At 45.9% G+C, this 25,003-nt stretch overlaps 1 protein-coding gene and 1 non-coding gene across 2 annotated transcripts; both read right to left on the bottom strand.

The window, feature by feature from the left end:
* Positions 1–2,309: 2,309 nt before the first annotated feature.
* On the bottom strand, positions 2,310–24,983 carry LOC132587388 (S-adenosyl-L-methionine-dependent tRNA 4-demethylwyosine synthase TYW1-like). The gene is made up of 16 exons (XM_060259683.1): positions 24,865–24,983; positions 23,822–23,961; positions 21,985–22,107; positions 19,785–19,886; positions 18,774–18,968; positions 18,346–18,627; positions 16,925–17,047; positions 14,252–14,369; positions 13,395–13,447; positions 12,404–12,522; positions 11,043–11,152; positions 10,113–10,290; positions 8,983–9,118; positions 7,271–7,381; positions 5,931–6,098; positions 2,310–4,508 (listed from the first exon to the last, which is right to left on the bottom strand). The coding sequence occupies exons 1-16, from the start codon at positions 24,866–24,868 to the stop codon at positions 4,287–4,289; spliced, it is 2,184 nt and encodes a 727-aa protein (XP_060115666.1). The 5' UTR covers positions 24,869–24,983; the 3' UTR covers positions 2,310–4,286.
* On the bottom strand, positions 14,016–14,086 carry TRNAI-GAU (transfer RNA isoleucine (anticodon GAU)). Its single transcript has one exon. It is a non-coding gene; the product is annotated as a tRNA-Ile (tRNA).
* Positions 24,984–25,003: the final 20 nt, after the last annotated feature.

Consider the following 25,003-nt stretch of genomic DNA (forward strand, 5'->3'; position numbering starts at 1 on the left):
GGAGAGTTCCCACTATTACACCTGATCTCCAACCAACAGACATCAGTTCAGCTGGAGTAAATGGCAGCCTTAGAAGGTGGACCCTGTGGCATTCTACACACTCAGGTCCCCCCCTCCCCAAACCCACCCCCATCCTGTTATTTTTCAACCTGGAGCTGTCAACCGTATTTTTAAGAGTCAGCCACTATCCACAATGGGGCATGCAAGCTTTTGTGTTATACAAAGCTCTTCTTCAGGGTTTTTTTTAAAAGCAGAGAGAAAAAAGGGCATAAGATTAAGCCCTGTCTGCCTGCTGCCAGAGTTCAGGCAGCAAAGGAAAGAAAAGTTTTGATGTTTAATTCCTTCCATTAGAACGAGGATCTCACAGAAAAGATCCTTTCTTGCTACAGTCATAGCCTCTGGCCCAGTGAGGCAGCTTTGAAAACAGTTCAGATGGCATGAACACATGAAGCTGCTTTCTACTGAATCAGACCCTTGGTCCATCAAAGCCAGCGTTGTCTACTCAGACTGGCAGCGGTTCGCCTGGGTCTCAAGTCAGAGATCTTCCACATCACTTCCGACCTGATCCTTTCAACTGGAGATGCCAGGGACTGAACCTGGGACCTTCTGCATGCCAAGCATTTGCTCCTCCGCTGAGCCACAGCCCCTCCCCGGTGTGCTTGAAGGGGGAGGCTGAAGAAGTGCTTCAGATGAGTACATAATTGGAAGCATTTGGAGTCCCATGTAAGGCTGCCAGTTGCCAGTCTCCAGTTGGGGTCTGGAGACATCCTGGAATTATAGGAATTGCAGACCACAGGAATCAGTTCCCCTGAAGAAAACAGCAGCTTTGAAGGGTGGATTCTGTGCCATTATACCCTGCTGAGGTCACTTCCCAAGCTCCACCCTCAAATCTCCAGGAGCTTCCTAACCTGCTGCTGGCAACCTTTGCCACATTGCTGTGTAAATGTATTATCTTACAACAGAAGTGAGATGAATGGACAGCTTAATCAGGCTTCGAAAAAGAAAAAAAAATAAACAGTTTAATAGGCCCAGAGAAGCTTATGACCTTCCTGTTGGCTTGCTCTTTGGAAAATGGTCGTTTGAGTAGTAAATAAAGAATACACTGCTTTCTTGCTGGTTTTCCTTCTATCTGAGATGGCACTGTGCCTCTTGGGCTCATGAGCTCATGCCTTCTGATATTTCACGGATGAAAACAGAGGGGCATTCAGCCAACCACTCACCCTTACTGTCTCAAGTACTTCTCCTTCCCTCCCGCCACTCAGTAAGTCAAGGTTCTGCTCCTCCGGCTGTTGATGGAATTCCCAGAGCTGAGCACCATTTTGCTGCAAGCTGTGTGACATCACAGACATGTGACAGGAAGAGGGGAAGCCTGAGTAAGGACCTCGCTGGTCAAAGTCAGGAACCGCTGGGGAACAGCCCTAGACAGCCAGGGCTGAAAAACAGAAACCAAAGTCCCCGCAGGTGTGCCGTGAAGAGGAACGAGCCAAGAGAAACCCATCCCGAGAGAGAATATTAGCACCCACAGAAAAGCACGCTGGTCCATTTACTAACGTGCGTTGCTTCCAAGATCAACACAGGGGAAGCAGCTGCAGAGGATGTTCATACGGAATACAGCAAGTTAGCAATCCTTGGAATGAGAACACCCTTAATTTCTCATCCATGAAATGGTGGAAAATGGGGGCATCTTCCTTCAGCTGATCTTGAACAACTATTGGCAGTCAAACATCTGAAGTTGCCTTATGCTAAATCCTTAGGTCTTTTAGAGCCAGTATTGTTTCAATTCTGCAAGGTTTTAGCTGAAAAAAGGTCTTTCCTGACACTGTTGACCCAACCTCTGAGACTTTCCTGAATCGCTGAAGTGATCTTGTATCACGATTGGTCATCCTAGCCTGGTACTGTCTATTCTGAATGGGAGTAACTTTTCAGGACACCAAGCCCAAAGAGAGATCTCCTCCAACACCAGTGTCTTGAGATCACCCCACTAAAGACCTTGGGGACTGAACCTGAGACCTGCTGCATGCAAAACAGACGCTCTTCTGCTGCGTCATGGGTTCTGTAGAGCACTTTCAACACTTATCATAGGCTTTTCAAAAAAATTATTTCAGTGTGATTCATGGGCCAAAGGATGGGTGTTGCAGGCATCTATTGTTCGCAAGAACAAAAGCACATTGCTAACAGGTGTTGATCAAAGCAGCAAATGCTTTTCTTCTTTTCGTTAGACATCATTTACAAAGTTCTCCCAGCTTTGCAGAGATATGCTCCTTTGCATCAGGGGCGGAAAAGCAATTTTATGCAAATTTCCATATGAATGTCAAAATATACAATACCTTTATTTGTTCACTTGTTGCAGTCAAATCACGCCTAGGTTGTGCTTCGATAGCACTATTAGAGAAAACAGACCTGCCTTATGTACATTTGCTCAGGACTAAGTTCTGTTCAGTGGGGCTGACTGCCAGATTATTGTGCACAGCCCTTTCAGTCCTAAAAGAAAAACTCATATTTTTTGTTTCACATTCACAAAAGCTGGTTTAAAATTCAGATTACATTCATTTCCCTCATGTTTCGTTTTTCCTACAGTGTAGCAAATATTTTTGAAGTGGGGGAGGGGCAGGGAGATACGGACATATCCCAGGGACACTAATAATAAGGATTTTCAAGTGGAAACACTATTTTTGAAATATTAAGGCAATAATTTAGAAACAAAAAACTAAGGTAATTTAAAAAAAAAAGGCAGGCTGGGTTTAATCTGGAATGGTGATGTGACCAGGGGGTTTTTTGTAAGCAGGCATGCAGTTCTAGCTGGCTTGGCATCCGGGGGTGTGGCCTAATATGCAAATGAGTTCCTGCCAGGCTTTTTCCACCAAAAAAGCCCTGGCTGTGACACTCTTTGATCCTGGAGAAAATTTTATTTTAAAAATACAGATGAAGACAGGCTCCAATCCCAGCTAGCCGTGTGTCCTATTTTTACAGCCGCCAATCACCAGGAAAGGAATCAGCGAGCAACTGCAGGAAACATCTGCAAGACACCTCCAGCTCCAAGCATCCGTCAACCTTACCTGAGCCCACAGCTGTGGCAGGACAGCACCATGGAGGTGAGAATAGTAAAATGGGACTGCTCCATTCTAATTATACATGGCTCTAAATAAATCAGGTATCTCTTTGTGCAAACTGTATGGACAAAAAAGAACAGCCTCCAGTCCCAAAGAGCATATAACATCCATCTGAATGTATCAATGGTGTCAAATGCTGGAAGCACTGAGGAGGAGGAGCAAAATCATGTAGGGGACCTTGGCTTCCTTCATTCTGATGCTTTTGGTTTCTCCAAAACACAGACCCAAACTGAACAGCCCCTGTTGAGTGCAGTCCTATGCACCACAGTGGTATGAAAAAGTTAAGGATTTGCATAAAGCCACAGCCTCACCAAACTACAGTTCCCAGGATTCCAAAGAGGGTGAGTAAAAGATGCCCCCGGCAGTTAAACTGGTGTAAGTTTAACAGGCCCTCAGAAGTTGAGAAAGTGCCATCTACCAGGGGTAGAAAATAAAGCTTTTCAAAAAAAGGGAAGGGGGTCTCCAGAGGTCATCTGGAGTTTGTTGCTCAGACTGCCTCGTGCCAGAAATGCAAACCTACCTCAAATTCTCAAGGTCTGCCTTGGGTGTAATGGCAAAGCCAGGTGCAAACAATGCCAGACTCCATTCAGAGGAACCAAGCATACAGGTCCAAAAGAGGTGTGGGGATTTCTACTCTGATTTCCTGCTACAACAGCATCTTCTACCAAACTTCTGGTGGTGGGCTAGCCATTCTAGGATGTTGCAACTGGAAGAAGTTAAGAGGTATCAACTCTCCTTTAAAAACAAACTCCGGGAGGCAGGTGTGAATCCAATACACATTGGCCCCTCCCGCCCAAGGACTGACTACATGATGACAATCTTTCCACATTCAATAAATCCTCTTGAATTGCAAGCAGAACAAGAAGCGGTAGTCATCCCAGCCCAGGTGACCAAAAGCACAAAGGTTTTGCAGACTCGCCTCAAAAATGGCAAAATCTGGCCTTTTTCTGAGCACATTACTCCTCAGTCTCATTTGGGTACATTTTAAAAAATAAGTTATCAAAGAAAAACAATTCAGAGTTTGCAAAAAAAGAGAGAGAGAGAGAAATAATCCATGTTCCTTTCCCCTGTGGCTGGCAAGGCTCAGGTGAGTTCAATACAAAGAGTCTGAATGCTGGTGTGAAGCACTCACTGAAGCTATCAAGATCAGTTCCAAAAGGCTAATTTCTGAAGTCGTCAACACCCCGAGATGTCCTTCGACTTGTTTTTTCGTTGAAATCTTGTGTCTTGCGGGTCAAAGCCTTGTTCTCTGGCCCCAAACACTGCCCACGGGGGAGTCTGAGCCATGTAGTCCGCTGAGGTGAACGTCGTGGCTGCCCCTCTCCGTTCGTACTCACGGACCAGATCTTGGAAGCGATCGTAGTCAATCCAGGTGTGCCACTCTCCATTGATCTTGAACTGAAAAGGAAGCAGATGCAATGGTTGTGACCTCCAAAACCATTAAGAACTGGGAAACGAAAGAGACAGACACACAGAGAGATAAAGGGCAGTGCAGTCCCACAGGAACCATGCTGGAAATGGCCTCAAGTCCTGTTGCCAAATATTACCCTAGTTTGAGGGGGGGGGGACCTGGGGGTTCTGATCCAACCATCAGTTGTCTGCCGTGTGGTTTTACTACTTTCAAGTGACATCTAGTGTTCTTCTTTATTAACTTCATTGATACTCCCAATTTCTCCCCAGTGGGGACCAATGTGGCTTAAAACATTTTCCCTTCTATTTTATCCTCACAACCACCCTGGGAGGTAGAGTAGGCTGAGTGTGTAAGACTGGGCCCAAGAGTACCAAAGCAAGTTAAAATGAGATGTTCAGCTTCCATTCTTAGCCACAGTAGCTCAGTGAAACCTCCACGCTCAGAAGCAGTTTGCCTCCAAAAACCAGTTTGTGAGAATCAATAAACAAGGAGGCTTTGCTTGCAGGTCTCCCGGGGCATCTGTTTGGCCACTATGGGAAACAGGATGCTGGATTAGATAGCCCTTCGGTCTGATCCAGTAATGCTCTTATAACAACATGCAAAAATAGTATGTTTATAAGCGACTGAGAAAAGCTGCGTCAGAAACAACTGTTCCATTATTTAGATGCAGAACAACCTGCGTACAAAGGAGGAGTCAAGTCGCACCTCTAAGACCAACAAAGCTTTATTCAGAATAAAATTTTGTTGGACTTAAAGGTGCAACTTGACTTCTTCTTTGTTCTACTGCTTCAGACCAACACAGCTGCCCACCTGGATCTATCTGCATAGAGAAGATGATGACGACCGCAGATTTATATCCCGCTCTTCTTTCTGAATCAGAGACTCAGAGCAGCTTAAAATCTCTATCTTCTCCCCCCACAACAAACACCCTGTGAGGTGGGTGGGGCTGAGAGGGCTCTCGAAGCAGCTGCCCTTTCAAGGACAACTCCTGCGATAGCTATGGCTAACCCAAGGCCATTCCAGCAGCTGCAAGTGAAGGAGTGGGGAATCAAACCCGGTTTTCCCAGATAAGAGTCTGCACACTTAACCACTACACCAAACTGGCTCTCAGCAATTATAAATGAAAGATATACATATCACTGCTGGTTTGCATAACCTATCATGCAAGTCATGGAGTGGTGGTGGTGGTAATAAGAGATGCTAGGCATAGGATGGTAGGTGGTAATAAGAGATGCTACCTCCGGACCATTAAAAACCCTTCCAAGTCCTCCTTCACCAGCATTTCACCCACCCTTTGAATCCATAAGGACTAGCAACATATTTTAAAACAAAGTATTAAATCTATTGCATTTTCTGCATGGAAACGTGAGTGTCGCTGAGTGGTGTGCGGGGCAAACACAGACCCCTACCTTCTTGTGGGCAATCAGGAGGCAGTTGGAGTGCTCGTGCTCGCAGGCGATTTCATAGTCCGGGAGAAGGGCCGTCAACTCCTGGACAAAGCGCACCACCTCTTCATGCCAGGGGACGTTGGCCATGGTGAGGCTGCTGGCCGAACTCTCTCCGCAGTAAGTCACTCCCTGTCGAACACAGGGTGAAAACATCCATTCTTACTCTTGCCTTGGGTAGCCTAAAACTTTTAAAGCAGCTTACAAATCAGGGAATAAGACAAAGTTTGAGTTCAGTGACACCTTTAAGACCAAGTACGTTTTATTCAAAGAGTGAGCTTTCATGTGCAAGCTTATACTCAGAACCGAACTTTGTTGTTCTTAAAAGGTATCACTGGACTCAAACTTTGTTCTGCTGCTTCAGATCAACACGGCTGCCCACCTAAATCAGGGAACAGGATTCAGAACCAAAGGCGACACTAGTGTATCAAAGGAGGCCAGCAACAGCAAGTGTAAAACCAGATCAATGCATTTTAATGAATCAATAACGAAAGATTAGAGCCACGTTTTAAAATGGGCATCGTGCCACCAAAACTATCAAATCGGAGTCCTTCAACAGTTAGCATAAGGGAGAGGAGAACTATTGTTTCTTATATGAGTCATAACTTAAAAGAGAAAAACAACTCTACGGTTTCAGAGCAGCATACAAAAAAAAAAGATCAACAAAATCACAACACAAAAAGGATTTACAACTGGAAATTTTAAAAAAAACAGCCATAAAAATCCAGCCAGTGAAAGAACCCTCCCCCACCAAACCCCGCCCCCTAACCACCGAAAGCCAATGTGAACAGAAATATTTTCACCTTTCTACAGGAATGCCAGGGTGGTTAAAAGATCCTGTGGGATCTTTTACAATTCTGCAGGGCTTGCAATACTGTGCTCTTCCACCAGGCCTTCAACTAAAACGTTGTGCCCACCAATCTAACAGCAGCCATCTTCTGGTGCATTTTGCCATTGCATGTATAGCACTATGATTTTTTTACTGTTTTAAAATGTTTTATGGTGAACTATGCTCGTTTGGCTCCTGTATGCCACGCTGAGCCTGCCTCGGTGTGGAGGGTGGGTTATAAACTGACTAATTAACTAACTAGTGTTAGAATGGGGTGGGGGGAGTTCCAGGTTCAAATCCTCCCTGAAGCTCAGTTCAAAGCCTCCTGGGGCATCTCGTGCCAAGCAGAGCCTCCCTCCCTTGTCACCGATGGAACACTGCAGGGAGCATTTACTTGTGCAAATACACTTTTCCACAAGGATGGCCGTGCCTATTTGGAGAGGGGGGAACCACCCCCCGCCAGTCAACAACTGACCTTCACCTCGATGAAATCTGGTTTGCCGAGAGACACCAACTCTGAATAGGCCTGGAGTTCCTCCACATTCCAGGCTTTCACGAGAGTTAGCCGATAGACGGTCCGTTGTCGCTGCAAAAGACACCACCATTCAGAATTGAGTCACTTGGTACAGAATGCAAAAAGGATAATCAGGGCCATGGGAAAAATCCAACCTAAATATTTCACCGACTTGCAGGGGAGAGATGACTTCTGCCAATTCAATCATTTAAAGAAGCCTAAAGAGTCCCGTGGCGCAAAGTGGTAAGGCTGCAGTACTGCAGTCCAAGCCCTCTGCTCACGACCTGAGTTCGATCCCGGCAGAAGCTGGGTTCAGGTAGCCGGCTCAAGGGTGATTCAGTCTTCCATCCTAACGAGGTCGGTAAAATGAGTACCCAGCTTGCTGGGAGGAAAGTGTAGATGACTGGGGAAGGCAATGGCAAACCACCCCGTAAAAAAGTCTGCTGTGAAAACGTTGTGAAAGCAACGTCACCCCAGAGTTGGAAATGACTGGTGCTTGCACAGGTGACTACCTTCTTTTTTTTTTTTAAAGGAGCACATAGGCTTTTAGACAAAACAACATAACAATAGTAGAAATACAAGAGAAAAAGGAACATTTCTTCTGCCAGTTCCCCATCCTGCTGCAGGTCCCCAATTTGCCTCTCATGCAATTCCCGGGGGTCCCCTGACCTCCCCCAAAAGCAGCATTTCAGGGAGATCAATGGCCTACAACTGGGTAGGGGGGAGACTAGGAAAGTTCAGTTTCATTGATGGAAGTAAGTTCCATCAACTGAAAAATTAGTCAGGAATCAACCCTGTTTCCTGATCACAAAGCAGAATATATGATTGCCTGGAGCAGAATAACATCCACTTTTCATTGGAAATGACAAAAGAAACAAGTTACTAGTCCTCACGGCTCCGCAAATATGATTGAAAGTGCAATCTTTGCTGCCGCGCAAGGAGCAATGGAGATTACGGGTTGGATCCAAGCTAAATTTTCCATTCATGAAATGGAACTTTCCTGTTTCCCCTTCCTGTCTGTCTGTCTATTTATATAATTACATTTGTATCCTGTCCTCCCCTGACAGGCTCAGGGCAGCTAACAACAATAAAAACAACATAGTGCCAAATAAAATCACAATAAAATCATTAAACATTTTCATAGAATTACACAATTTAAAACAATCCTTCCAGTTTCAGTTTCATTCCCTAGAATCCAAGATAGCGTGGTTCGTTCTTCTTGAGCACTATATGCAATGATGATGCTAGGTGATCTTCAGTGCTCTACATTTATAGTGGGATGGGTTCAAATACCAATGCTGTGGAATGGTGGAATAGTGGTCGCCTATTGATCTCCATGAAATGCTGCTCCAGGAGGACAGGGGAACCCCTTTGGGAATTACCTGAAGAAGAGTCTACAGCAGGGAAGGAAACCCACGCAAATTACCCCAACACCTTCCATTATAGCAGAAAATCTACTCTGGATCCAACCCCATACACATGTGCAGAAATAAACAGCACAGAACTCACACAGGAAGAAGTGCCAAGTTCTTGGGCATCTAGGAGTCTAAAAATCTGGTGTTGATGCCAACGAAATTGCAATCTCATACTTGTCTGCATGTGAATGACAATACATTAAAAACTTGAACCTTTCCAATCTCTGGAGAGGAAGCAAAGTCCCTTGAACTTTATACCTTCTCAGCCAAGGCCTTTAAGCTGTCCAGGAACCTCTGCCAGAAGTCTTTGAAGAGGGGCCGGTCAATCTTCTTCAGGCTCTCTTTGGTGCTGGCATCCACGCTGACATAAAGCTGAGTCACAGGCTCAAGGTTCCTTTTGAGAGGGAGAGAGAGAAAAGCTTAAGCCCTTCCAGACGCTGCAGCCCAAAGAAATCTTGGGGGAGGAAGGGACTATGAAAAAATATTTTTCAAAACATTCTTTGAGATGGAAAAAAGGGAGATAGCTCTCTACACCACCCAGAGATTATTCTGAAGATCAAACCATTGCATCCCCCTTTGTAACTAGAGATATTTGGAACTTCTGAATGTATCAGGCAAATGTTCTGCCACAGAGCTGCAGTGCCTTCTTGTTTAAACCAGGAATATGTGCACACAGACAAGACCTTCTAGCACAGTATTGTCTCCTCTGACTGACAGCAGCATCTAAGAGGGGTGTCGAACTCATTTGTTATGAGGGCTGAATCTGACACAAATGACACCTTGTCGGGCCGTGCCATGTTGGGCCAGGCCATGTGTTTACCTATTTAAGATTAGGTAGCAGAGATATAAACTTTTCAAAGGACACAGACAAACACAACTACATTTTTAAAAAAAAAAAACTTAAAACATTAGCACTTGTTGGGTCTTAAAGGTGCTTTCTTTGTATTTCTCCCATGGGATCCTGGGAACTGGACAGAGGAAGCTCTGGCTCTTTCCTTCCCTCCCCGGGGGACCAGAAGGTAGAAGAGCATCAAGCAATGGAGAAAATAGAGGTTTTGCTCTGTAGCTCCTGTGCGATTGAACAAGCCTTGCAAAGCAAATTGTGATGCAGAAGGAAGCAAGAAAGAAGAAGAAAGAAGCAGACAAGAGCCAGTTGCTTGGGGGCCTGATTCGGCCCCTGGGTCGCATGTTTGACACCCCTGAATTCTAAGATCTGCTGCTGCCAGAGATCCTTACACTGGAAAACTGAGGACTGAACTCAGTGATTTGTCAATGCAAACCAGGGGAGAAAAGGGGTTCTACCATTGAGCCACAGTCCCTTGCTTTGTATCCCTGAGCCACAGAGTTGTGGGAACTGCCGAGAACCACCACCATTTTCAAGAGCTCACCTTATCTCCACTGGGAACTGTGCATTTGTAACGAGAAAACTTGAGATGCTATGCTGATGTAGCAGCCGGAGGAATCGGTTAATTTCAGGGTACATAATGGGCTCCCCGACCAGAGACAGTGCACAGTGCTTGGGAAACATCCCTTCCTCCAGGCGGTCCCCCTTCACTCCCGGAACACCTGCAAAGCAGAACGGGAAAAGCATCATTGGAAGGTAGAATGTCATTTAAAAGTGGGTCAGAGGAGAAGAGAAAGAAAGATAGATGGGCTATCATATTTTTATTCCACCCTACTTCCAAAGTAGACATTGTTCTCCCCTTCTCTGTTTTATTTTCAAAGCGACCCTGTGAGGGAGAGTTCCTAAGTCACCCAGTGAGGTTCACAGCCGAGTGGGGAGGATTTGAACTTGGATCTCCCCAGTTCTAATCTGACACCGTAACCATCTCACTGCTAAAACAAAGCATGCTTCCTTGGTCATCGCTACACAAGCTGATGCAGATTGTGAAAATATACGTATTTACGACTTCTTCAGACGGTAGCACAAATTCACTGCATTCCTTTTAAAAAAATCAGGACCTTCTAGGAGACAATCTGATGTTCATTTGCAGCAACCAGAGGATGGCAAGCTCTTACTAAGAAGGAGGAAAGAAAGGATAAAATGGGAACTTGAGAGAGAAGGGAGGGAGAAAACAGCTGAAGCTGCAATTTCCTTGGCTCATTTTGGCAACCAAAGAAAGAAGAAAAAGGAGGGTGATTGGGTAGTGGTTCTCTTCTCAATGGAATCCGAGGCCGGAGGAGCCCTAGGAGGAGGCTCACCTGCTGCAGGTGCCTGCAATGACTGTCAGAACCTGTGGCCATTGCAGGCATTCAGAGACTCCTGTACACATGAACCAGCCTCATAAAGGCTAACGTGTCAAGCAGCTGTACACTACCTTTAAATTGTTTGATCAAGTTCCGGTGGTTCTCAATAGCCTCCTGCAAGATCATCTCAGGCTGGTCCATCTTCCATCTCCACTCTGTGCCCACAGGATTGGTATGGTGTCTGAAAACAAATTTTTTAAAATATAAAAGTGCATGTTTTATGGCATCTTCTATTAGGACGTAAGAGCAGCCTTGCCAGGTCAGACCTGGAGATCACCTTAGTCCAGCATCCTGCTCCCACCCATGGCTGAATAGGTGCCTGCCGATGCACCTTAATCCTTTCTTATTACTGGGATTTGGGCCACCCAATTAAATGAAGCATCAGAACACCCAAGGCAGAAGATGATGATGATGATGATATTGGATTTATATCCCGTCCTCCACTCCGAATCTCAGACTCTCAGAGTGCCTCACAATCTCCTTTATCTTCCTCCCCCACAACAGACACCCTGTGAGGTGGGTGGGCTGAGAGGACTCTCACAGCAGCTGCCCTTTCAAGGACAACTCTGCGAGAGCTATGGCTGACCCAAGGCCATTCCACCAGGCAAAAGAAGAGTTGATTTTTATAACCCTCTTTTGTTTTTTTAAGGAATCTCAAAGAGGCTTACAATCTCCTCTCCTCCTGATCCCCGCAACAGGCCCCTTGTGAGGCAGGTGGACTGACATAGTTCAGGGAGAATGGTGACTGGCTCAAGGTCACCCAGCAGGCCTCACGTGGAGGAGTGGGGAATCAAACCCGGTTCTCCAAGTTAGAGTCCGCTGCTCTTAATCTCTATACCACACTGAGATTCTTCACCCAAAGAATAATTAGTTTCACTGCCACATGCTTCAGTGATGGCCATCAGCTCAAAAAGAAGATGACACAGTCAGGGAGGGACTGATCAACAGCTATTAGTCGACACTTAGAATGAAATTTCCACATTCCTAGTGGCAGTCTACCTCTAAATACCAGCTGCTGGGGTGGAGAAAAGTGGTGCGAGAGAGCTGTTAACTTCTTGATGTACTGGTGGGCTTCCTGGGGTCATCGGGTGAGCACCGTCAGAGCTGATTGTGTACAAACCCTGGGAACAATGCTGCAGAGATGTATCTATTCAGATATATCCAGACCAGCCCACCAACTCATGACATGGAACTTGTGGAGTCAGAATACAAGGAGGGTTAATTTATATGAGATGTTGGCAAGGCAAAGGCACTTTCCCCTTACCTCACCATGCTCTTCCATGACTAAGGCCCTTTCTACCGTGCCCACATCATACTGAAATCAGGTCTCATACGCAGTCGATGGAGGAGTTACCCTCTCATTTCCTGTTCAACTGAGGGCTTGGGCCGTCCAGCCCTTGGGAGATTCTCTGGTAGCCACCTATCCGCTTACCTCCAGCAGAAGACGCATTTATTGGCACAAGCCAAGCTAGGCGTGGTCTCCATGCAGCGGTGGCTTTCAATGCCATAAAAGGTGTGCTTGTAGCAGCCTCCTCTTCCTCGAAGCATCGACTGTCGGCAGAAGAGGGAAATAAAAATGGACGTTTAAAAAGCCATTTTCAACAACGCCACCCCGCCCCTCTAAAGCTGAGATTTCAATTAACATCTCCGCTCATTACTGAATCCACTGAGACCAAATTACCAGTGGAAGTTCCACAGCTGGACCTCCAGATGTTTGAATGCAATAATTAGCTGCAGGCCCTCCCCGACATGGATTGGGACCATGCTGCTGAGCAGGATGGGGACCACGGTGTTCTCCTCTGCTGCATTGTCTCCAAATGCATGCCCCTCCTACCCACCCCCGGATTATTTTAGGCCCCAGCAGGTGCAAATCTTTGCTCCTTCAAGCCAGTAGGATTTTAGAAACTTGGGTTCAAGTCCCCAAAATCAGCCATGACTGATGGGTGACACACTGGGTGATGTTGGGCCAGTCGCTCTGTTGGCCCAGCTGCTCTGTTTTCCTAACCCACCTCACAAGGTTGCTGCAAGCACAAAACTCGAGTGTGGGGGAGAGGGGAAAAGAACCCTGAATGCTACTCAGAGCTCCTTGGAGGCAGAATAAAAATGTGTAGGTAGGTAGCATTCCAAGGAGGGGCAATTTCTATTGGGGAAAAGAGTGTAACGGCGGGAGCAAGATTAACCCCCTCTTTCCCAGAAGCACAACAATCCACACTGAGCCTCCAATTCTGGCAACTGGTTCTTAGGACCAAACACGACACTTGGGAGTTTCAGCCGCAGAACTCCGATGTGATGTGGCACTCCATCTTTTTGGATGTAGCTGTCAAACAGCATCCCTGGCATCTATATTGTGCATATTTACCCTGCCCCTCAGCCACATGACAATCCACGCAAATATCGAAACAGTCTGGAAAAAGAACACGCACCTTGGTCCACCGACAAAGCTTCACCCCAGAGTGGCTCCCAATCAATCTGTAACCTGAATCGAGAGATGTTGGTTTCTTTTAGTCCAAGAGAACCGGGCTGCACAATACTTCCAGGTGAGCAGTTTTAGCAGTTCAGCAATCTGCTGGGATCCCCTGCCCAAACCTCTAGGCCTAGAAAGGCTTATCCGCATTCAGCAAGAAGCGCCCAAACTGTTCCTGGAAATCCCTGGAACTCATTGCCACAAGATGAGATGATGTCCCCTATCCCAGACAGCTTTTAAGGCAGGCTAGAGTTGGGAAAAGACCAGCAATGGACATAATGGCTACAGGGAACCTCCATGTTCATGGTTCCATGTGCCTCTTAATACAAGATGTGCACAATTTGTGCAGAACATCTCTCTTTTAAACCTTCTCTTTTAAATTTGAATTCAAAACCTGGGTGAACTAGGGGCAAATGTTTAAATTCTTCAGTGCAGGTTATGTATATGAACATATGAAGCTGCCTTATACTGCATCAGACCCTCGGTCCATCAAAGTCAGTCTTGTCTACTCAGACTGACAGCAGCTCTCCAGGGTCTCAGGCTGAGGTTTTTATGCCTATTTGCCTGGACCCTTTTTAGTTGGAGATGCCAGGGATTGAACCTGGGACCTTCTGCTTATCAAGCAGATACTCTACCACTGAGCCACTGTCCCTCCCCTACACATACACTCCAGTTAAGCAGAACCTCCTGCTAGATTGCAGAGTACAAGACAGTAATGATGGAAGCCCTCATCTCAGTTTGCGGCAGGCAACCAACATCCTTGTCCCCTTGATTTATTTGCCACCTTATGCTGCAGTTATCCTGAGGGTCCATCACCTTGTTTCGTGAGCGCCTCCCGAAGAGCCGGCGTGATCATCTCTCTCCGCTCATCCTCCCCAGTGGCCTGCTGTGATCCGCCTCTTTGAGAAGCCTCTTCCTCAAGTTCGCGCTCTCTCTGTATCTCAAAAAAAGGAACCCAAAGGACCACAGTTTTTAGGCAGAATAATCTGTGTTAAATAGATGAAATAAAAACTTCTGATCATCTTTCAGGTAAGCAATTGTTTTTTTAAAAAAAGAAAAAAGCCTGTGAAAACCGCAGCTGGCAAGAACCTTTGTAGAAGAGGTATTCCCTTCACCTCTCCCGTGGGAAGGAATGCTTCTTCTAGAGCAGCACCTGCTGGGACACACATGAGCACCATCTAAAAACGAAGGCGACCTGCTTTTTCTTCAAAACTACCATTTTTACTCAGATGCAAATGTAAACCTGCTAAAGATGCAAACGTAACCTGCTAAAACTTGCATGATTAAGCAGTTAAGGTTTTTTGGGGGGGGGGGTTATGAAAGGCAAGAGCCCCGCCAGGAAGATGCAGAGATGCCCAGTGTGGCATAATGGCGGAGAGACCCTGCATTGCAACCCAAGAGGCTGCAAGGTCAAATCGTGTCTCAGTTGCCAGCTGTGGCAGAATTTATTTTAAGATGGCCCTCTTTATGATCTTAACCATACTCTTTATGAAACTGGCTACAAGAAATCTTTCTGAAAGTACCCATACTCTTATTAAATGGGCAGTAAGTGCTCTTCAGTTCTAAGCTATTCAGCACTACCGTGCATTCATATTGCTAACAGATCAGCAGAAGAGGAAAAAAAAAACCTAGGGTAAAGTTGAGAGTCTTTTGAGGATAGAAATCTCCCTATTTGGTATGATCCTTATATGTTATGGCAGGAAGCAAGAGAACAAGCCATCTGTAGTATAAGTAGGTTAAAGGCAGAAGTGAACTGAAGGCAATGTTTTTATTTGGCAAATATTATTGTTTATATTAAAATGCAGCTGGAGTTTTCTGGAATTCATAACATTAGATGAAATAGAGATAAGTGATAAGGTTCAAGCCTTCATAAACCCTGCACTTTGGAGCAGAAGCAGCTGGATGGCATGAGAGGCAGGGACCTCCACACTGCTCAGCTCAGAAATTAACAAGCCTTTGTTAATTTCAAGTCTGATCTGAATAGAGACAGGAGACTGTCCCTAGGCTGATCAGGTCAAACAAATGGAACTTGGGACTTAGATTTTAAATGGGAAAATGTAACTAACAGGGTGAAGTCTGAAGTTTTCAGTATGTTTTCTGCTTTATTGTAGAACTATGCTTTATGCTTGACTGTAACTGTTTTCTGTTTTGCTTTCCTATATTTTAAGCCTTCTGTCTAAAGGAGAAACTGAAATGTACTAATGGTATCTAAACTGTTTCTATCCATATATTTTAAGCCTTCTGTCTAAAGGAGAAACTTGGAGTCTAATAAACTGTTTTGCTTTTCTAAAACTGGAGTCTAATAAAGTTTATCTATGAGGTCTTAAAACTTACTGGTGAGCATGTATTAGCCTTCTGATAACTGCAGGTTGTTTTGGTTAAGTGCAGGTTTGGGGTTTGTGTTGCTGCGGGGACATGAAAAATCCCGCAACACCAACCTCTGGCAAGCCTCTCTTTCTGGGTGCGTTCACACTACACTAAATAATGCATTTTGCAACTGGATTTTTACTGTGAATAGCAAAAATCCAATTGCAAAATGCATCACTTAGTGTCGTGCGAATGCACCCTGTCTCTCACATACAAACACACTCTCCCCCACCAGCAGAAAAAAGGGGATAATACTGGCCTATCTTACAGTTGTGGTCTGGGTGAAAAGATACTATGTGCAAAGTACTTTGAACACAAGAAATGCTACTAAAGTGCTAAATAAGATCCCACTTTTCTCCCAACCCAAAGGGAGATCCAAGGAGGCACACAACAGCCTATTATTGCACCACTGTAATTCTAAAAATGAAAAAAACTGTGAGAGCAAGCCAAGACCAGGGATGCAAAGTTTAATGCACACATGGTCCAAGCCCTGAGGACCAGAAAAGAGATCGAGGAAGTGTTCTGCCTCCATCTTGCTCCAAGCATGATGGGTAACTAATGACAGACACCAGCACACACCTGTAAGGATTTCTTATTCATCTCATCAACAGATTCAAGCAATCTTTACCGGGATGCCCAAAGCGGGTTTCTAGCACAGACTGGCTGGATCGTTTGGATGTCACGGAGCAGCAGAAGAGCCTGGAGCTGCTTTCAAATGCTCTGAACCTAGACAGGTTTATTAGCAGGAAGAAGAAGGTGGGATTGAGAAAAGGGGGCGGGTGGGCACGTGGCAGGCCAAAGAAAGCCAATTAAGAACCGCAGCATAAAAGACTCAAAGTGCAAGAAGGGGCAAAACGACAGTTGGAATGAAGGACACTTGTGAGTTGCTCAGCCAAGCAGCACTGAAGTGAAGTTAGTGCATGCTTTGCTAGCCACTGTCACCTTCTGAAAGCCGGAAACGGACCGTTAATCGATAGAGGGTATGTCACAGGCTGCGAACGACAGCAGCTGTTCACAGCATTTGCGGGTACGGAAGCCAGCCCATAAAGCAGATGCTGCCGCCTAACGTCACAAAAATTATCTTCAACAACATGAAGTGGACTGAGACACGCCAGTGGTCACCTGGGCTTTCTTCATGTGGCCCACCATTTTCCCCAGATCCTCCACGTCGACCACAGGGCTGCCTACACCTCCGTCCTCGCTGCCGGACTCTTCCTCGCTTGTGGTTTCAAACAGTTCTTCCTCCTGCATCATGGACCAACGGAGAGAAAGGAGAGGAATAATTCTCTGATTAAAGAGCTTCCTGCCAAGTGTTCTGGACGGCAGCGCTTTAAAATCCTTGCCCAAGCTCCCCAAACCAACACCTGAAGGGTGCTGAGAAAGAACTGAGCCTGGGAAAGCTGGGTTCCAGATCTGCCTTGGCTGTAGGCAAAACATCAACCGGTTTCCTAAAAACCTACCTCGAAAGGGGGTTGTGGTGGGGGCAAACCAAGAAGCTGCCTTCCACTGCGTCAGATCATTGGTATGCCCCACACAATCTTGTCTACTCAAGTCAGCAACAATTTTCCCTAGGCTTCTGGCTAAGGAAGCTCTTCTCCCAGCACCTGAGATGCTTGACCTAGCAATGCCAAGAGTAGAACCTGGGATGCGCTCCAGGCAAAGGGTCCTTTCATGAGCTTGTCCTTCTGCTGAGTTGGCTCGTTCATCCACTTAGGTCAGTGCCATCTGCTCTGACTGGAGGTGGCTCTCTAAGAAGCCCATATACGGAGGCAGCAACATCTGAATGCCGGTGCTAGGCTGTAAGGCCTCAGCTGTATGCTTTCTGAGGCAGCTGACTGGCTGCTGTGAAAGAAGATACTCCACTGGATAGATCACTGGCCTAATCCAACAAGGTTCTGCTTATGTCCTTAAGCAGGAAACGGTCCTCCCCAGCCTTACTAGCCAGAGATCAAACCTCTTCTGCCAACCTACAGTCCTTCCTGAAAAGGAAGGCAAAGATCAGAAGGCAGGGCTTTGGGCTCAGCAGAAGAACCTCTGCTTTGCATGCAGAAGGTCCCAGGTTCAATCCCAGGATTAGGAAGTAGCTGGTGGGAAAGACCTCTAGCTGAAACCCTGGAGAGCTACTGCCAGTCCCAATAGACATTACTGACTTTTTTAAAAAAAATGGTGTGTGTGCATGCCTGGAAGTCATGGTGACTTCTTGTGACCGCTACTGGGGCACGGAGGAAGTTCAGAGAAGTGGCTTGATACAGCCTGCCTCCCCCTCAGCTCCTGGTATTCCAAGGAGGTCTCCCATCCAAGTACTTGCCAGAGTTGGCCCTGCTTAATTTCTGAGATCAAGATCGATGATCTGATTCACTATAAGGCAGCTCCACGTGCAACTGTGTGTGAGTGTAAATGTACCTTAGGTGCAGACAGTCTGTTCTGTCTACTCTGCCTTGTCTACTCTGCCTGGCTTTGCAGGGTCTAAGGAGAGAAAAGTCTTCCCAGTTCCTGCTCCCTGAAACCCTTGAACTGGAGATGCTGGGACCAGACATACACACCTCCTTCTCCTCTTGCCTCAAGGCCCTTTGCTCCTGGTCTGATGCTTCGGGGCTCCCCTTCTTTTTGGACCTGCACCTGCCTTTCTTGCATTTTCCACTGCAGGGTTTCTTCTGCCCTCTGCAAAGGTCTTGGAGACGAGCGAGGAACTTGGCTTTCCAGGCCTCGAAGTCAGCCTCGATGCTGCCGTGCTTACTCTTGGCGACGTTGCTGTCACCCTTGGTGCAGGACAGGATGCGGCTGGCCCCCAGCATCCAAAGCCACCTGTCGATGCTTCGGCCCACCTACGGCGCGCCCCCCGAGGAGAGAGAAAAACACAAGCAAGCTGAAGCCAAGCAGTGGCCGGCACTCAGTGGAGGGCATTCAATTCATGCATATATTGTCCCAGACTCCTCCAGTGCTCTGAAATGTGAACTCCCGAGGGACTCACAGTGTTGTAGTGGTCAGCGTACAAGGAATTGCCCAGCCCAAAGACTGCATACTGCAAACCCTTCAGAAACTTCTTGCCGACTCTGAAGTCGTTTGCCGCCTCTTCCAGCCACTTGCAGAACCAGGCGGCGTTGTCTGTTGGCTTCCCATCTGTGTACGTGGCCGCTAGGAACACACAGACGGTCTTGCTGGTTGTCTAAAGAGACCGCGGGAGGAAAACAGACATTAGTTTGTCAGTAGGCCAGCCCATCGTGAGCTTGTACGAAAGCCTCTGGGAGCCGAGAATGCACCAAGAGTAATTTCACTTTTTTTTCCTTACAAAAATGCAACCAGTCCTTTACTCACTCGCTCACTGTGTAGAAATGCATGAAGCGCACAGCGACACTTGGTGAAATTGCACAAAAACTGCCAGAAGTCTTAAAGGGCAGTTTCATTACAGAGTCTGAGAAGACAGGTCCCTGCCCCAAACTAGAATTTGGCATAAGGGAGATGGGGGCAGAACCAACTTTGCAGGCTCCTCATGTTACTATTGGAGATCAGCAGCCTGAGCCAGCCAGCCAGCGCCACCTCACAGAGTGGTGGTTGCTGTTAGGATACAATAGAGAAGGAGATAATGCTTTTTTTAAAGCTGCTCTGGGCCCCTCATTTGGGAGAAAAGGTAAAGGTAGTCCCCCTGTGCAAGCGCCCAGTCGTCACTGACCCATAGGGTGACGTCACATCACATTTTCTTGGCAGACTTTTTGTTAATGGGGTAGTTTGCCGTTGCTTTCCCCAGTCATCTACACTTTACCACCTGCAAGCTGGATATTCATTCTATTGACCTTGAAAGGATGGAAAGCTGAGTCAACTTTGAGTCAGCTACCTGAAACCAGCTTCTGCTGGGATCGAACTCAGGTTGCGAGCAGAGCTTGGACTACAGTACTGCAGCTTACCACTCCGCACCACAGCGTTCACTATTTGGGAGAAAGCTAGGATATAAATACCTAAATACTTTAAAAAAAAACCCACAAACCTCTTCCACTAGAGAGTCATCCGGATCATAGTCTCTCATGTCAATGACTTCTGCTGGCAAATTAAGACCGGCCACAGCTTCAGCAAGAATGGATGCAAACCGCTGAAATGGAAAACAAAAAGCTAAAGATTATTTGCGGAAGGCTGGCTGGAGACCCACAAGCTGGGCCTTGTCATTTTTGCCTCCGGTTATACCACAGAAGCCCTTGTCATTTTTGCCTCCGGTTATACCACAGAAGCCCATTTCCACAACAGCAGAACTTGGAATCAGTCCTCAAACTTACTGGCAAGCAGTTCTGAGCAGAAAAGACTAGAAAACAAGGCCTCTAGCAAACAATGTGAAATTAACATATGGAACTCCTGGCTGCAAGACAAGATGACAGCTAAATGCATAAAGGTCTTTGAAAAATAAGAGTATAGCCAAGTTCAAGGAGAACAGCTCCATAACTGGCTCCCAATAAAATATAAAGGATTTTGAAGTGGCGATTGTCCATGGTGGTGAAATGGAACCACCATGTTCTAAGGCAGGTGCTGGTAGCCAAAGTTCAGGTAAGAACCATTGCCTTTGTGCCCTCTTTGCAGGCTTCCCTGCAAAGAACACTGGATTAAGAAGCATCAAGGAGAACATCCAATGCCCTGACCCTTTCCTGAGAATCTGGACTTGCAACTTGAGAAGGAGGCATAGCACAGCTCAGTGACAGAGCACCTGCTTTGCCTGCAGGAAGTGCCAAAGAAAACTGCAGGTAATTTCAGTTCAAAAACAGTTTTCATTCTAAAGCAAGTGGGTCAGCCATGTCCACACTGACTTGCTTTAAAGCTGCAATGAATTTCGGATGCTCCTATAGAAGATCATAAAGTACGTTGGGTTCTGGTCACAGCACTTGAAAAAGGATACTGTAGATCTTGGAAAGGCGTAGAAAAGAGCAACCAAAAGGATCAGGGGGTTACAGCAACTGTCCAATGAGGATCAGTTAAAACACTTAGGCCTGTTCAGCCAAGAAAAAAAGGCATGTAAAAGGGGACATGATAGAAGTTTATAAAATTATGCATGGCATGGAGAGAGTGCACAGGGAGAAACTGTCCCTCCTCTCCTGTAATACTAGAACCTGGGGTCATCCACTGAAACTGAAAGATGGGAGATTCAGGATAAACAAAATGAAGTATTTCTTCACCCAGCATATAGCTAACTTGCTGCCACAGGATGTGGTCATGCCCACCAACTTGGGAGGGCTTTAAAAGGGAAGTGGACAAATCCATGGGGGACTGGGTTATCATGATGGATGCTTGTTTCCTCCAGTACCAGAGGCATTATGCCTTTTTAAATCGGCTGCTGGGGAGCACAGGCAGAATGATGCTGTTGCAATCTTCCTGTTTGTGGGCTTTCTACAGGCTAGCCACTGTGCAAGCAGAATACTGGACTAGATGAGCCTTTGGTCTGAACCAGGATGGCTCCTATGTTCTTATGATGGATCTAGAACCTGGGACTCCAGCAGCAGAAGCAAGGCAGTTTATTCTTTGTGCTACACAGAACAGCTCTGCTGGAGAAGAAAGCTGCCGGCCTGATCTAGTCATCCATGGCAGTAGCACTAGAAAGGTCAGTGCAACAGCTATTAGCTTGAAGGGGGTCAGGTGTCACAAGGTGCCAATAAGCCCTATAAAGCTGTTGATTCTGGTCTGAAGCCTCAGATTAAGTTATTTGCAGGCAATCTTCTTACTTAAGAACATAAGAGAAGCCATGTTGGATCAGGCCAATAGCCCATCCAGTTCAACACTCTGTGTCACACAGTGGTCAAAAAAATTATATATATATATATATATATATATATATATATATATATATATATATATATATATATATACTTGATTCAATACCCAACTCCTAGTCCTTCTAGAGACACAGATGAACCTCTTCCCCTGTGCCTCAGAATCATAAACTTGGGGTGTTCCTGGAACCCCAGGCTGCTGATGCACAGGGTTTACTTTGGGCAGGCACCATCTGGGCCCAGGATCAAAGTCCCTTTTCACATCTGGTATTTCACTATAAATACAAGCGCTGCAAAAAGTGCTTCGGAGCTCGTACAAAGTGCCTTCCCCTCAAAAGGAATAGCCACCTCATGCATATCTGGATGTATTCACAGGAGAGATGTGGATGCAAGAAAAGTGTCTCCCCCCCCCTCCCATTAGTTTAACCCAACACTCACCTTTGCTGTTCCAGTCTGAGAGCCATAAAAAATTTTCACCCCAGTTACATGGCGGTCCCTGGTTTGGTCTTTCGCAAGATCATCTTCAGTGATTTTGGAAACCGTTTGGAGGTGCTTTGCATTCTGTGAATTAAACAGAAGAGAAAAAGAGAACAAAATCCTTGTGCTAAATCTCACTCCGATCAACAGATATCATGATATGTTCATTTGGCAGCCAGAATGCCAGGAACTGCCCAGGCTAGCCCAACCTCTTCAGATCTTGGAAGCTAAACAGGGTCAATTCTGGCTAGTATTTGGAGAGGAGACCGCCAAGGAACACCAGAGTCACCACACCAAGGCAGGCAATGGCAAACCACCTCTGAAAATCCCTTGTCTTGAAAACGCTATGGGCTTGCCATAAGTCAGCTATGACTAGATAGCACTTTTCACCACCATGCTAGGAGCTGTACAAGACACAGCTTTTGCCAAGGTGTCCTGCTGTTTTTCACCTCACACTGCATTGCATGGACCCTGTCCCTGGAATGCCTGCTTATAAACTCCACTTCACATGTCTTTATTTACTTACAAGCATCCAGGCCTCTTGTCAGAGTTCAAAGCAGACTGACAATGTGTGCAAAAAGATACCCATGTGATAAAGGTAAAAAAAAAGTAGTCCCCTGTGCAAGCATCAGTCGTTTTCGACTCTGGGGTGACGTTGCTTTCACAATGTTTTCACGGCAGACTTTTTATGGGGTGGTTTGCCATTTCCTTCCCTCGTCATCTACACTTCCCCCCCCCCCCCCCCAGCAAGCTGGGTACTCATTTTACCGACCTTAGAAGGATGGAAGGCTGAGTCAACCTGAAGCCAGCTACCTGAACCACCTTCCGCTGGGATCCAACTCAGGTTATATCCCGCCCTGAGCCACTTGTTGGGAAGGGCGGGATATAAATAAATAAATTAATTAATTAATTAATAATAATAATAATAATAATGAGCAGAGGGCTCCGACTGCAGTACTGCAGCTTTACCACAATTAAACACCAGAACAAATTTAAACAGACAACAGATTCATTTACCAAATGCCCAGCAGCAGAAGAAAGCAAGGGAGCTCTTCCTCACTTGTTTTCAGATTCCATAAAACTGAAGGCATTATGGAAAACAAAATACCTTCTCACTGCCACAGCACTCACCTGATAGGTGAATGAGACCCCACCAAAGACCTCGCTGTCCTATCTAAGAGGATGAGCAGGTACACATGGAGAAATTTAGTCCTTTTGACCCCATATACAAATGCACAGACATCACGAGTCTGCAGGACCATGATGGTGTTCAACTCAATTTTTTTTTAGGTTGCCTTCAACAACCTTGGAAAAATTACTAATCAATGAGCTTTCAAAGTATCAGTTACCATTAAAAGAAAGGAAAAGTACAGCAGTTCAATGGCTTCTTTTTTGATAGTAAATTTCAAAGTCACAACAAGACTGCAAAGGAAGAGCTGTACAGACCCTATCCTTAATCGCCAGTTGCTGGAAATGACCTTTCTAATAGAGTCAAATAGCTGACAATAAAAATCAAGATGTTAAAATGGAGCCATATCCTCATGGCAGACTCATGGATGCAGCAGTGTCTAGTCTGACCCTTAAATACTGTTGTAAGACAGCATAGGATGAAAGGATTGGGTAGAAATTTTCCAATATGTAAAATGAACTGTCTTATTGGGGCCCAGTGAGTTAGCTCTAAAAAACTGGACCCCCAAGGAGCTTGTCTATTTCAACTGAAAAATAAAATATAGTTTGGTGGCTACTATGACTCATCTCACTGGGGAAATCCTGACACCCATAAGAAGGGCCAAAGTACCTGTTTTCTGGCTTTTGTGATGAACTGGATGCAGAGCCAAAGGCTGAATCCAAAAGCAGCACAGGAGTAAATATAAAATCTATTCAGCCACAAGGACATCAGCTGAGCACCAAGGCCATTCCAGGTCTCCATGGTCACATCTGAAAGAAAAAGCAAAGCCATCCTTTAGAATTCCCAGAGAAATAGCTTTCTGAGCACAACAGGCTTAAGCGTCCCAGTTAATGCTGTTACCATCAAACTTCCAACTCTCTCCTCCTTCTTCCATCAAGGCCAACTCTTCTTAGAACCCCCTTCCTAAAAGGCTGTAAAAGGGGTCTTCCTTCAAACTGATCTAATTTGAACTATGAACTTTCCTGATACTGTAGCCAGTGTGCTAACCATGACTGCCTCCAATATATCCACTTGACCTCTGGGAGGCCTGTGAGTAGGCATGTGGATGTGCAGCTGTATTCCTGAAATTGAGTGTTGTGAAACTTACATATGCATAAATAAACCCTACTGATTTAAGTGGATTTTCCATCCAAGAAAACATACAGAAAATCCACCAGAGATCTAATGCACAACTTACTCAGTAGTAAGGAAGTGCAATAGAGTGCTACCAAGTAAACAAGTATGAAATTGGGGCATATACCCTTCACTGAGATAGATCAAGACAGATACTTTAAGGTACTACTGGACTCTTTCTCTTTTCTAAACCTTCATTAAGAAGGTCTTCCAAGGAGACATCCGAGTACAGGACTGTTAAAAAAGAATAATCTGCACACTTATTCAAAAGTATGCCAACCTTCAGGTGGTGGCTGGGGATCTCTTGAGATTATCTCGAGGTGACAGAGATCAGTTCACCTAGAGAAAATGGCCAATTTGGAAGGTGAATTCTATAGCTTTACATTCATTAAAGTCCTTTCCCTGTGAAAACCCCACCCTCATCAGACTCCACCTTCAAAGTCTCCAGGTATTTCCCAACTCGGAGCTGGCAATCCTAAATGACTCTAAAACAAACCTGCCCAGGATCAAAGAAGCCCCCTTCCTCGCCACCTTTTTACCCATGTCTCCGGACGCAATCAGCAGCAGCCTAAAGCACCACAATCCGTTCTCCGCTGCCAGGCACAACAAGCGACTCCTGAGTAGCGCTCCCAGCACGTCCAAAACAGCTTATGAGGGGAGCCATCTTGCCTCGTGGGG

The sequence above is a fragment of the Heteronotia binoei genome, chromosome 18 (genome assembly GCF_032191835.1).
Source record: "Heteronotia binoei isolate CCM8104 ecotype False Entrance Well chromosome 18, APGP_CSIRO_Hbin_v1, whole genome shotgun sequence".
Classification (NCBI taxonomy): domain Eukaryota; kingdom Metazoa; phylum Chordata; class Lepidosauria; order Squamata; family Gekkonidae; genus Heteronotia; species Heteronotia binoei.